Raw genomic sequence first — 12,316 nt, forward strand, 5'->3', positions numbered from 1 at the left:
GCCTGCTAAATGAACTAGTGTAGCCAACAGCCATATAACATAGCCATATCAGGGCCTAACATAAGTATTGTCATGACTGGCCTGTTCGGGTCAGGTTACTGTGGACCACACTCCTACAGAGGCATCTCTCACACCCACCAGAGGGGGAGAGATTGAGAGGTATGGAGGTGGGGGGTTTTATGACACCTCACGCCCATTGTAAATCTTAAATATATCCTTATGATCTGTGCTTACACTAATTTGCATTCCTCAATAACCTTAACTTCTGTTCTGACCTTGAAGTCTCTGGCTGAGGGCTGACTGGAGGATCAGGGCTGACTGGAGGATCAGGGCTGACTGGAGGATCAGGGCTGACTGGAGGATCAGGGCTGACTGGAGGATCAGGGCTGACTGGAGGGGTGTTTAATCCTTCAAGTACCTTCTTCCTGGCATTGCTCCTCATATGAGCCTCTCTCCACTTTTTTCGCTGGGCACCCTGCTCTCTAACACTGCGGTCCTTTTTGCCTTTTCTTCTTCCCCGTTTCTACGTCTTCCATACACTTCTATTTTTCTAAGTACTGCTGTCTCCTCTGTTAATCAGCATCACGTCTGGCACGGTAGCGCCTCTGCTTTTCAGCAGCGGTCAATGGTGTGCCAGAACTCTGTTGAATGATGTGGCAAATCGCGATTCTAGTGTTGATTTGACTATAGATAATAGATTGTCCCTTCTGAGTGAACTGAAGGAGATGCAACACTGTTACTTGAAACCCTGTTATTATAATTCAAGTAACGGTTGTAAATCAATGCTAATGTTAGCATCTATTCCTGAGGAAAAAGCCATCTGTGGAATGTAGCGTTACTGTCAAGGACAAAATTAGTTATATAAATAAAAACTTTGAAATGAATTTGTCTTAATCTGATAATGAGTAACAGGGATGTGTTAGTTAGTGACACTTGATCAAGGCTGAAATATTGGAAAAATAGAAGAGGACTTACCTTTGGTCTAACCATGGTGTTAGCAAATGGCTTGATGTCATGTGACTCAGTTTTTTCTCTTCCTCTGCCAGGCTAAACAGATTTCGGTAACAGGACTGCATGCATGTTGTGGGACACAACTTCAGTGCATAATGGATATCATTTTAAAATATGTTGATGATTAAAGAAATTGTTTTAATGATTACAAGAGACATATCAACAAATTCATACCAAAAAAAAAGTAGATTTAAAACTTATTTTAACTGTTATATTTGATGTGCAAGTTGGTCGTCAAGAAGGTGGGATGATAAATGCCATTTTAGGTGGTGCTCGAGAGCTATTTCCTTTTAAAATTATTTTGGAACCACTTTTTCTACAACTATATTTACATTTTGTCTCAGGACAATTATAATTTAAACGAGCATGTTTTAATATTTTTATTTGATATTTCATGGGTGGGACAGAAAATGTCCTCCAATTCTGGAATGACCCAGCTACAGTGCATTTGGAAAGTATTCCGACACCTTAATTAACTTTTTCCACATTTTGTTACTTTACAGCTTTATTCTAAAATGGATGAGGCAAAAAATGTATTTAATCAATCTACACACAATACCCCATAATGACAGTGAAAACAGGTTTTTAAAAATGTCAGCAAATGTATTATTATTTTACGACCATTTGGAGCTGTGTAAACAACACTAAATACATTTGTGTACCAGAGTCTATTCTAAAGAAAAAATGTATAGCTTTTATTACAGCAAAGACTAAAAACAGTTAGTGAATTGCGCTTTATTTATTGTTTAGGCTAATTATTCAAAGCTCCCTTTGTTACTTTGTTTTAAAACTATTCAAAGCAGGAATTACTTGTCTGTGTGATGAAATGAAAAAATGATTGACTGATTGCGTGCATATTATGTGTGACAAACAGATTTGTATTTAACTTTTGGTTTTGTACACCCCCTTCAAGCGGCTGAAAATACAATAGTTTGGGTTATGGAAAAGATAATTGACAGTGGTTTAGATGCTACAATGATTCTCTACACTATACTTGCTTGTTTTGTCACATAAACTGACATTAGGCGATTTATAAAATAAATTGCGACCAGGAAATGGGGGAGCAATTTCTGCGTAGTGCATTTTTTTTAAATAAAGTTTTATAGTGTTACATAATGTTTTATAGTGTTACATAATGTTTTATAGTGTTACATAATGTTTTTTTTGTAGGCTTACATGTGTTGTTTTTTTGGGGGGGGGGGGGTCAGTTGCACCCCATGCTTGCTCTACTTCTGCCTAGATAATATGTTAAGGAATCCCTACTTGTCTTTCCGTCCTCCCTAAGTGTGCACTTGTTCACTTCTCTTCACTGATTTGAAAGTAAATGACTGGTATAAAACCCACCCACTAGCACATGACAACACCAATCCAATTAAGTTTTTTTTCTCTCTTTGGTACATTTTCACAACTCTAAACACAAAAATCTGTTTCAAAATTCTTAGGCCATTTTCAATTAATTACTTTGGAAAAGATTTGTCATTTGTAAACTATACATTTATCTATAATTTAATGAAACTGCTAAAAACTGAACCACGAAACCAAAATAGTATAATGTCAAGTTTACGTACAGTTTGAAAACAACTGTATAAATTGGCATTCATTTAATTTAGGTTGGAAGGTAAAACCAAATAATTTATGGATTTGGCTGTAAATACTACACCACCCTTCAGCCAGTGTACTTCTAACAGTATGGCAAAGTGGGTCACTGCTACCATTTGAAATGATGGTGTGGTGTACAATGCACTGCTAAAATAGTTGGGTGGTAAATTACAGTTTATTCCACTCATTATCTGAATGTTGATGATTTTAAATGTGGATGCTGTTACAGTAATAAGTCACACAGAAAAGTGGATCTTGACCAATGTTGCAAGGGGACAAAATTGCATCAGGCTACACCAATACCTTTAATGTAGGCTTTTGCTACAGTGAGGGAAAAAAGTATTTGATCCCCTGCTGATTTTGTATGTTTGCCCACTGACAAAGATATGATCAGTCTATAATTTTAATGGTAGGTTTATTTGAACAGTGAGAGACAGAATAACAACAAATAAATCCAGAATAACAACAAATAAATCCAGAAAAACGCATGTAAAAAATGTTATAAATTGATTTGCATTTTAATGAGGGAAATAAGTATTTGACACCCTCTCAATCAGAACGATTTCTGGCTCCCAGGTGTCTTTTTATACAGGTAACGAGCTGAGATTAGGAGCACACTCTTAAAGGGAGTGCTCCTAATCTCAGTTTGTTACCTGTATAAAAGACCTGTCCACAGAAGCAATCAATCAGATTCTAAACTCTCCACCATGGCCAAGACCAAAGAGCTCTCCAAGGATGTCAGGGACAAGATTGTAGACCTACACAAGGCTGGAATGGGCTACAAGACCATCGCCAAGCAGCTTGGTGAGAAGGTGATAACAGTTGGGCTCCATGCAAGATCTCACCTCGTGGAGTTGCAATGATCATGAGAACGGTGAGGAATCAGCCCAGAACTACACGGGAGGATCTTGTCAATGATCTCAAGGCAGCTGGGACCATAGTCACCAAGAAAACAATTGGTAACACACTACGCCGTGAAGGACTGAAATCCTGCAGCGCCCGCAAGGGCCCCCTGCTCAAGAAAGCACATATACATGCCTGTCTGAAGTTTGCCAATGAACATCTGAATGATTCAGAGGACAACTGGGTGAAAGTGTTGTGGTCAGATGAGACCAAAATGGAGCTCTTTGGCATCAACTCAACTCGCTGTGTTTGGAGGAGGAGGAATGCTGCCTATGACCCCAAGAACATCATCCCCACCGTCAAACATGGAGGTGGAAACATTATGCTTTGGGGGTGTTTTTCTGCTAAGGGGACAGGACAACTTCACCGCATCAAAGGGATGATGCACGGGGCCATGTACCGTCAAGTCTTGGGTGAGAACCTCCTTCCCTCAGCCAGGGCATTGAAAATGGGTCGTGGATGGGTATTCCAGCATGACAATGACCCAAATCACACGGCCAAGGCAACAAAGGAGTGGCTCAAGAAGAAGCACATTAAGGTCCTGGAGTGGCCTAGCCAGTATCCAGACCTTAATCCCATAGAAAATCTGTGGAGGGAGCTGAAGGTTCGCGTTGCCAAACGTCAGCCTCGAAACCATAATGACTTGGAGAAGATCTGCAAAGAGGAGTGGGACAAAATCCCTCCTGAGATGTGTGCAAACCTGGTGGCCAACTACAAGAAATGTCTGATTGCCATCAAGGGTTTTGCCACCAAGTACTAAGTCATGTTTTGCAGAGGGGTCAAATACTTATTTCCCTCATTAAAATGCAAATCATTTTATAACATTTTTGACATGCGTTTTTCTGGATTTTTTTTGTTATTCTGTCGCTCACTTTTCAAATAAACCTACCATTAAAATGATACTGATCATTTCTTTGTCAGTGTGCAAACGTACACAATCAGCAGGGGATTAAATACTTTTTTCCCTCACTGTACATGCCACAATACCCCTATATCTGATGGTTTCTTCTATGTATGTACTGTATAAGGATACTGAAACTATAAGACTGACATTTTTCTCAACATGCTCCAAAAGTAGGATAACAAGCAGCAGTAGTTCTGGTGTTTAGGTTTTTCATCACAGGTTATTTGAACAAATCATGATTTAGCAGGTGTTACCATCTTTAACATTTCAGAAAGGGAGGGGACATTTGGCCCTTATCAAGAGAGGGAGGAGGTCCTCATTCTGGTTCTGCTCCTCATTCTAGCATCTCTTAACTCTGGTGAAAGATGTGTTCAAATCCAATGAATGCTCAATCAAGGTTCTGAACATAAAATGAGGTATTACAAGTGATATCAGTTTTGGCATTTGTACTAAGAGTAAAAAAATATAGAAAGCACTTACATTTGAAAAATGTGCCAAAGTGAATTGAAAAAATATGTACATTTGTGGAAAGTAATGAACGATTACACACTTCAGGAGAAATGAGGTATAATAAGGATGCAGCCATCAATCAGAGATTTAAACTAAAGTAATCAAATGTTTGGTATAATGATATTCTATGTACAATACTTCCTGTGGTCTCCAGGACAGAGCTAGCCCGTCCCCCTCCAACCTGCCAGAGTCCCCGTGTCACAACTCTCCTGGTAGCACCTTACTGCTGGGTCTGAAGAGGGTGTCTGTGGGGCTGGTCGACTGCAGGAAAACAGCAGGGCAGAGTGGAACTGTGAGAGAAAAACACGAGGAGGAGGGAGATTTGATTTCATCAAGTAAGAACAATGTTGTATGTGGATTAGACTACAATCTGCTTCTGCAACTTCTGTTAATTGATTGATAAACAATATATACTCAAAGGCCAGTTTATTAGGTACACCCATCTAGTACTGGATCGGACCAGCCTTTGCCTCCAAAACAGCCTGAATTCTCCGGAGCGTGGATTCTACAAGGTGTCGGAAACGTACCACAGGGATGTTGGTTTATGCTGACGCAAAGGCAACACGCAGTTGCTGCAGATTGGACAGCTGCTACAGCCCATTCCATCTCATCCCAAAGATACTCTATTGGGTTTGGTCAGCAACAATGTTTAGATGCACTGTGCCGTTATTTGTCTATTTGTGGCCCGCCTGTTAGTTTGCACGATTCTTGCCATTCTCCTGCGACTTCTCTCGTCTATGAGCTGTTTTCACCAACAGGACTGCCGCTGACTGGATGTTTGCTTTTTTGATGCACCATTCTTGGTAAACTCTAGACTGTCGTGTGTGTGAAAAGTCCAGGAGAGCGGCTGTTTCTGAGGTACTGGATCCGGTGCGCCTGGCACCGGCGATCATACTTCGCTTAGGTCACTTGTTTTGCCCATTCTAATGTTCAACCAAACAGGAACTTAGGCAGAGAGATTATCTGTCTGCTTTATATAGCAAGCCACAGCCACGTGACTCACTGTCTGTAGGAGTGACCTATTTTCATGAACTGGGAAGTGTACCTAATACACTGTCCACTGAGTGTATAATGATATATTGTTGATGTTTGTTTATGAACCCATATTTCCAAAACCTAGTTATTCAATGTCTGTTTCACAGGGGACTCTCCTAACCGTCGCTCTCTCAGTGGGAGGGACTTATCATCTGGGGAGCCTCAACAACATGTTGATGATGAGGCAGAGAAGAGTCTCTCCCAATCAGAACACCTCAAACACCAGCACAGACGTACAGGAAAGAAATCTCACCACAACTGCTCTGACTGTGGGAAGAGTTTCACTACACGGAGGTCCTTCATAATTCACCTGCGTATTCACACCGGAGAGAAGCCTTATCGCTGTGATCAGTGTGGGAAGAGTTTTGCTCTATCAGGACACCTGAATAGACACCAGCTAACACACACTGGAGAGAAGCCTTATAGCTGTGGTCAGTGTGGAAAGAGCTTCAATCAGTCAGGCAACCTGACAGCACACCAGCTACTACACACTGGAGTGAAGCCTTATAGCTGTGATCAGTGTGGGAAGAGCTTTGCTCGGCCTGGAGAGCTGACTACACACCAGGTAACACACACTGGAGTGAAGCCTTATAGCTGTGATCAGTGTGGGAAGAGCTTTGCTCAAGCTTCTAACCTAACTAGACACCAGGTAACACACACAGGAGAAAAGCCTTACAGCTGTGATCAATGTGGGAAGAGGTTTGCTCAAGCTTCCAACCTAACTAGACATCAGCGAACACACACAGGAGAAAAGCCTTATAGCTGTGTTCAGTGTGGGAAGTGCTTTGCTACATATAACACCTTCAAATATCATCTGAGAATTTATGAAGGGGAGAAGCCCTACCCCTGCCTTGATTGTGGGAAAAACTTTGCTAGTGCAGGAGCCCTAACCATACACCAGCGTGTACACACTGGAGAGAAGCCTTATAGCTGTCATCAGTGTGGGAAGAGCTTTGCTGTAGCTTCCACCCTGATTATACACCAGCGAATACACACTGGAGAGAAGCCATATAGCTGTGATCAGTGTGGAAAGAGCTTTGCTGTGGTTTCCACCTTGAATAAACACCAGCGCATACACACTGGAGAGAGAACTTATGTCTGTCTATGTGGAAAGGACTTTGCTCGAGCTTCCACCCTAACTATACACCAGCGAACACACACTGGAGAGAAGCCTTATAGTTGTGATCAGTGTGGAAAGAGCTTTGCTGAGTCAGGGACCCTGAATTCACACCAGCGAACGCACACTAGAGAGCAACCCTATGTCTGTCTATGTGGAGAGAGCTTTACTCATTTAGGGCAAATTAAAAAACACCAGAAAGCAAAAATGTGCCATATTTCATCTCCATCCTATCCGACACCATTTCCAGACCCATAAATAAAGGTTCAATAGAAAACATTTAGTGAACAGTCATATCCATCTCCCATTGTTAAACAGTTGACTTAGTCTGATCACCATGGTAACCTCTGTGCAGCATAATATGCAGCTCTGATCTAGGATCAGGTCTCCCCTGTGTCTATGTAATATCACACATTGGGATCTACATGGATAAATGTTATCATAGAAAATTTCATAGTGAACCTGTGTGGGGGGGGGAAAGATGTTGAAAATTGTATCTTCTTTCATATACTCATGATACTATTATTAAATCTCATTATGTAGAATGTTTCAAAAATAGGTGTATATTCAATTGATCAATAATGGATTGAATTTATCTTATAAACAAGATATCACTTTAATGTTATAGTTTTCTTGTGTGAGCAAAATGGCGCCAACAGAAAGGGTCACCTCGCTTCTAGTCCAGCCGGGAAGAACTATTGGATATCAGAGTGATGTCAACTTACCAACATTAACGCCAGGAATACAACTTTCCCGATGCGGATCCTTTGTTCGCACCACCACCCAGGGCATTCGATCTGATTCCAGAGGCCGACAACGTCGCCGCAGAAGTGGTAGACGGAGCGGCCTTCTGGTCAGAATTTGGAGGCGTGCACACCACCCACAGCTTCTGAGTATATTACTCACTAATGTCCAGTCTCTAGATAACAAGGTAGACGAAATTAGGGCAAGGGTTGCTTTCCAAAGAGACATCAGGGACTGTAACATACTCTGTTTCACAGAAACATGGCTCTCTCGGGATATGTTGTCGGAGTCCGTACAACCACCGGGATTCTTTATGCGTCACGCTGACAGAAATAAACATATCTCTGGGAAGATGAAGGGCGGGTTGTTTGTTTCATGATTAATGACTCATGGTGTAATCGTAACAACATACAAGAACTCAAGTCCTTTTGTTCACCTGACCTAGAATTCCTCACAATCAAATGCCAACCGTATTATCTCCCAAGATAATTCTCGTCTGTTAATGTCACCGCCATGTATATCCCCCCTCAAGCCGATACCACGATGGCCCTCAAGGAACTTCACTGGACTCTATGCAAACTGGAAACCATATATCCTAAGGCTGCATTTATTGTAGCTGGGTATTTTAATTAACAGAGCAAATTTGAGAACAAGGCTACCTAAATTCTATCAGCATATTGATTGTAGCACTCGTGAGGGCAATACACTGGACCACTGCTACTCTAACTTCCGCGATGCATACAAGGCCCTCCCCTGCCCACTGTTCGGCAAATCTGACCACGACTCCATTTTGCTCCTGCCTTCATATAGGCAGAAACTCAAACAGGATATACCTCCTGATAACTATTCAACGCTGGTCTGACCAAGCGCAATCCACGCTTCAAGATTGTTTTGATCGCATGGACTGGGACATGTTCCAGGTAGCCTCAGAGAATAATATTGATTTATACGCTGATTCGGTGAGTGAGTTTATAAGGAAGTGCATTGGAGATGTTGTACCCACTGTGACTATTAAAACATACCCCAACCAGAAACTGTAGATAGATGGCGGCAGGTTCTGAAATTAACCTCTGCCAAGCGCCAAATGCGGGTACATTTTTCATTTGGCGAGTAAATCTTAGGTTATCCGCAATACTGACGGGTAAATGTTTGTACCAAAATAGTAATGTAATAAAATTTGGCATGAGGGCTCGAGGAAATTACTCATGTTTGCCAGCCTACCACAGACCGTCTCTAGTGCTCCTAATTTCGCGGCACTGTTTACCGCACAGTACATCAGCTACTCGACATCGCTCACTTGTGACGGGTCTGCTGCTAGCTACTGTTCAATAAATAGCTATTATGTGACGACATTTACCTGGAGTGAGCCAACCTTTTTGAAACGAAAACCCACCGACAAAAAGGAGGACGAATCACAGAAAGTTGTGAGAGAAATGGAGGTTTGGAGATAAAGGAGTTTCAAGAAGCTGGCTACAGTAAGATGCGGAGGCTGTGGTGATGAATTGTTCTGTGTGTCACCAGTATGCTGAAGATAAAAGCAGAAACAACTCATTTGTTATCGGAAATGAAATGATGAAGCTGGAGAACATTCGTGACCATGAACACAGCAAGTGTCACATTGTGTGTCTGTCCCGGGCTCAATCAGAGCCTCTCCTCTTGACACCCTCTGTAACGGTACTAATGGCAATGTCAGAGCAGACCACGAGGATGAAGATACTGTTTAGGACTGTACATGCCATTGGCAAGAAGGCGAGACCACTTTCTGACTTCGAATGGATGTGCAAGGAAGTGAAAATATTGTTACTCTTGTAGCTAGACTAGTACTTTTGTAGCTAGTTTTTTCAAGTCTATTTAGCAGACGTGGTCCAGTATTTTAGGTTATTTCTCAGTTCTTGATAAGCTTTGGTTCACCTTAAAATAGTGTATAAATAACAAAATTATAGGCCTGATGATGACATGGATCTCCATGCTTTCCTATGACTCTGTAACATTCTATTTTAATGTTTGTCTCCAGATGCTGTTTACATTTAAACCATTGTGACACAATTGACTTTACCTGCCTTATAGTGTTGATCCTTAAGTAAACAAAGGCTAATTTAGCACAATCAACTGACAGCTATATTGGATAACATGATTGTATATTTAATTATTGAATTAATTTGATGTTTTTATTTTTGCGGTTTGGATGAGAGAAAAAGGGAATCGCGGTGGGCTCAACATATAGAAATGATAAGCAGGCCAAAGAGTTTATGCACCATATTGCAGAGGTCAGAGAGACTCTGAAAAACACCATTTCTCTCCATGTCAGATGGCTCCACAGACGGTTCTGTGAAAGAGGAGTTAGTTTGTCAGATTCTGTCACAAGGGCAAGATCGAGTCGAAGTTTGTTGGCAGCAAGTCAGTGGAGAAGGCAGACGCGCACACATAAGCAACGCCATCATGGAGGGAGTGTGTGAGGAGTGGGGGAGCAAGTTGGTCGCTCTGGGAACAGATTGAGCTGCTGTGATGACCGGAGCCAAGAATGGTGTGGTCAGCCAGCTGAAGGGGGACAGGGCCTACATCATCGGCATCCAATGTATGGCACAACGCCTTGAACTGACCTTTTCTGATGCCATCCGGTCCAACTTGATGTTTCAGAAAGCACAGGGGTGGCAGCATCATGTTGTGGGGGTGCTTTGCTGCAGCAGGGACTGGTGCACTTCACAAAATAGATGGCATCATGAGGAAGGGAAATTATGTGGATATATTGAAGCAACATCTCAAGACATCAGTCAGGAAGTTAAAGCTTGGTTGCAAATGGGTCTTCCAAATGGACAATGACCCCAAGCATACTTCCAAAGTTGTGGCAAAATGGCTTAAGGACAACAAAGTCAAGGTATTGAAGTGGCCATCAAAGCCCTGACCTCAATCCTATAGAATATTTGTGGGCAGAACTGAAAAAGCGTATGCGAGCAAGGAGGACTACAAAACTGACTCAGTTACACCAGCTCTGTCAGGAGGAATGGGCCAAAATTCACCCAACTTATTGTGGGAAGCTTGTGGAAGGCTACCCAAAACGTTTGACCCAAGTTAAACAATTTAAAGGCAATGCTACCAAATACTAATTGAGTGTATGTAAACTTCTGACCCACTGGGAATGTGATGAAATAAATAAAAGCTGAAATAAATCATTCCCTCTACTATTATTCTGACATTTCACATTCTTAAAATGAAGTGGTGATCCTAACTGACCTAAGACATGGAATTTTTTACTAGAATTAAATATCAGGAATTGTGAAAAATGTAAATTGTAAATGTAATATCTTGTTGCTTAATATAAAATGTTGAATTGTTATCATAACTTTTTCCACTTATTACATTAAGTTTCTTTATCATGTAAGAACTTTTTAAATGAATAAAGTAATGACTGTGACCGATCATGTAATAACACATAAACCAATGATTTGTGTTACTTCACTAATGTTAATGCACATACCACCCTCCACCAATAGCAAACACACACAAACCTATGCACCTGTACTCACACACAAACACACACTCTAATAATCAAATTGTAAATGCTTGTGTTCCTAGCCCCAACAGTGCAGTAATATCTAACAATACACACATCTAAAAGGAAAATAATGGAATTATTGAAATGTACACACCTGTACAATCACTCACACACACATACACATTGATACATTTTTTTTACTGAATTTATCTGTAGACTTTGTAGTCAATGAGCCAGGGGGCTTGTTCAGGCTCACTCAGGGTGACAATGTATATGTCCATAGAGTTGAAAATGTGTAATATCATTGCAGCAATGGTAGCTTTCTGTGTGTTATCACTCTTTCTATTCATCCCTCCATCCCATTCAGTTTTCCCATAGAGGTTTTACCCTATGACAACGTCAGCATACAGTACATCAGGTTATTACTCATGTTTACCCTTTAATCATATATCATTGGAAATATTAGATTCATAGCTATCCATCAGACACATCTTCAGAATGTTCAGATTGACAGAAAGGTGATCTTTGACCTCTAGGAAACATATTTGAATTACCTGTCATTGCTTTAAAAAGAAAATTATACATTTTTAACTTTGTTTGACATGTGGTTCTGAAATGTCGCAAAATGACCTTTAAAAAGATGCCATGCCTCGGGCGGGGAGAACCCTGACCGGACCCCCACCCCATCATGGGCTACCATCTCCACCCCGACCACCACTCCTCAGAGGTCACTACACTCCTCAGAGAGGTCACTACACTCAGAGAGGTCACTACACTCCTTAGAGGACTCTGATGTCAATGTCAGAAGACTGTAAGAGTGAAAAATATTTCCAGATAGAAACATAAAATAGAAAAACACTTTGATAATGTAATGTGTTGTCAGTTGGATGAAACGGGACCAAAATACACCTTTGGAAAAGGTGAAGATCATTGCCTTGCATTTGCGAAATGTGAGTAAATATAGCTGACTATACTGATCGAGTCACCTTGTCCGAGAGAG

At 41.2% G+C, this 12,316-nt stretch overlaps 1 protein-coding gene and 1 long non-coding RNA gene across 5 annotated transcripts in view; both read left to right on the forward strand.

Annotated features, from left to right (window-relative positions):
- Positions 1-7,637, forward strand: part of LOC115171879 (zinc finger protein 664) — a 34,865-nt gene extending 27,228 nt beyond the window's left edge. For 2 of the 4 annotated variants that reach the window (XM_029729069.1, XM_029729068.1), the window contains exons 2-3: positions 5,082-5,262; positions 6,070-7,637. In XM_029729069.1, coding sequence (XP_029584929.1) covers positions 5,082-5,262; positions 6,070-7,337 — 1,449 coding nt within the window. In that variant the 3' untranslated portion in view covers positions 7,338-7,637. Of the gene's footprint in view, positions 1-4,452; positions 5,263-6,069 lie in introns of those variants that run through there. The other 2 variants (XM_029729067.1, XM_029729066.1) reach the window with 2 other exon arrangements.
- Positions 7,638-11,958: 4,321 nt separating this feature from the next.
- Positions 11,959-12,159, forward strand: LOC115171882 (uncharacterized). Its single transcript, XR_003871274.1, has 2 exons — positions 11,959-12,043; positions 12,081-12,159. It is a non-coding gene; the product is annotated as an uncharacterized LOC115171882 (long non-coding RNA).
- The last annotated feature ends 157 nt before the right edge of the window (positions 12,160-12,316 follow it).

Source organism: Salmo trutta, chromosome 32, assembly GCF_901001165.1.
Source record: "Salmo trutta chromosome 32, fSalTru1.1, whole genome shotgun sequence".
NCBI lineage: Eukaryota > Metazoa > Chordata > Actinopteri > Salmoniformes > Salmonidae > Salmo > Salmo trutta.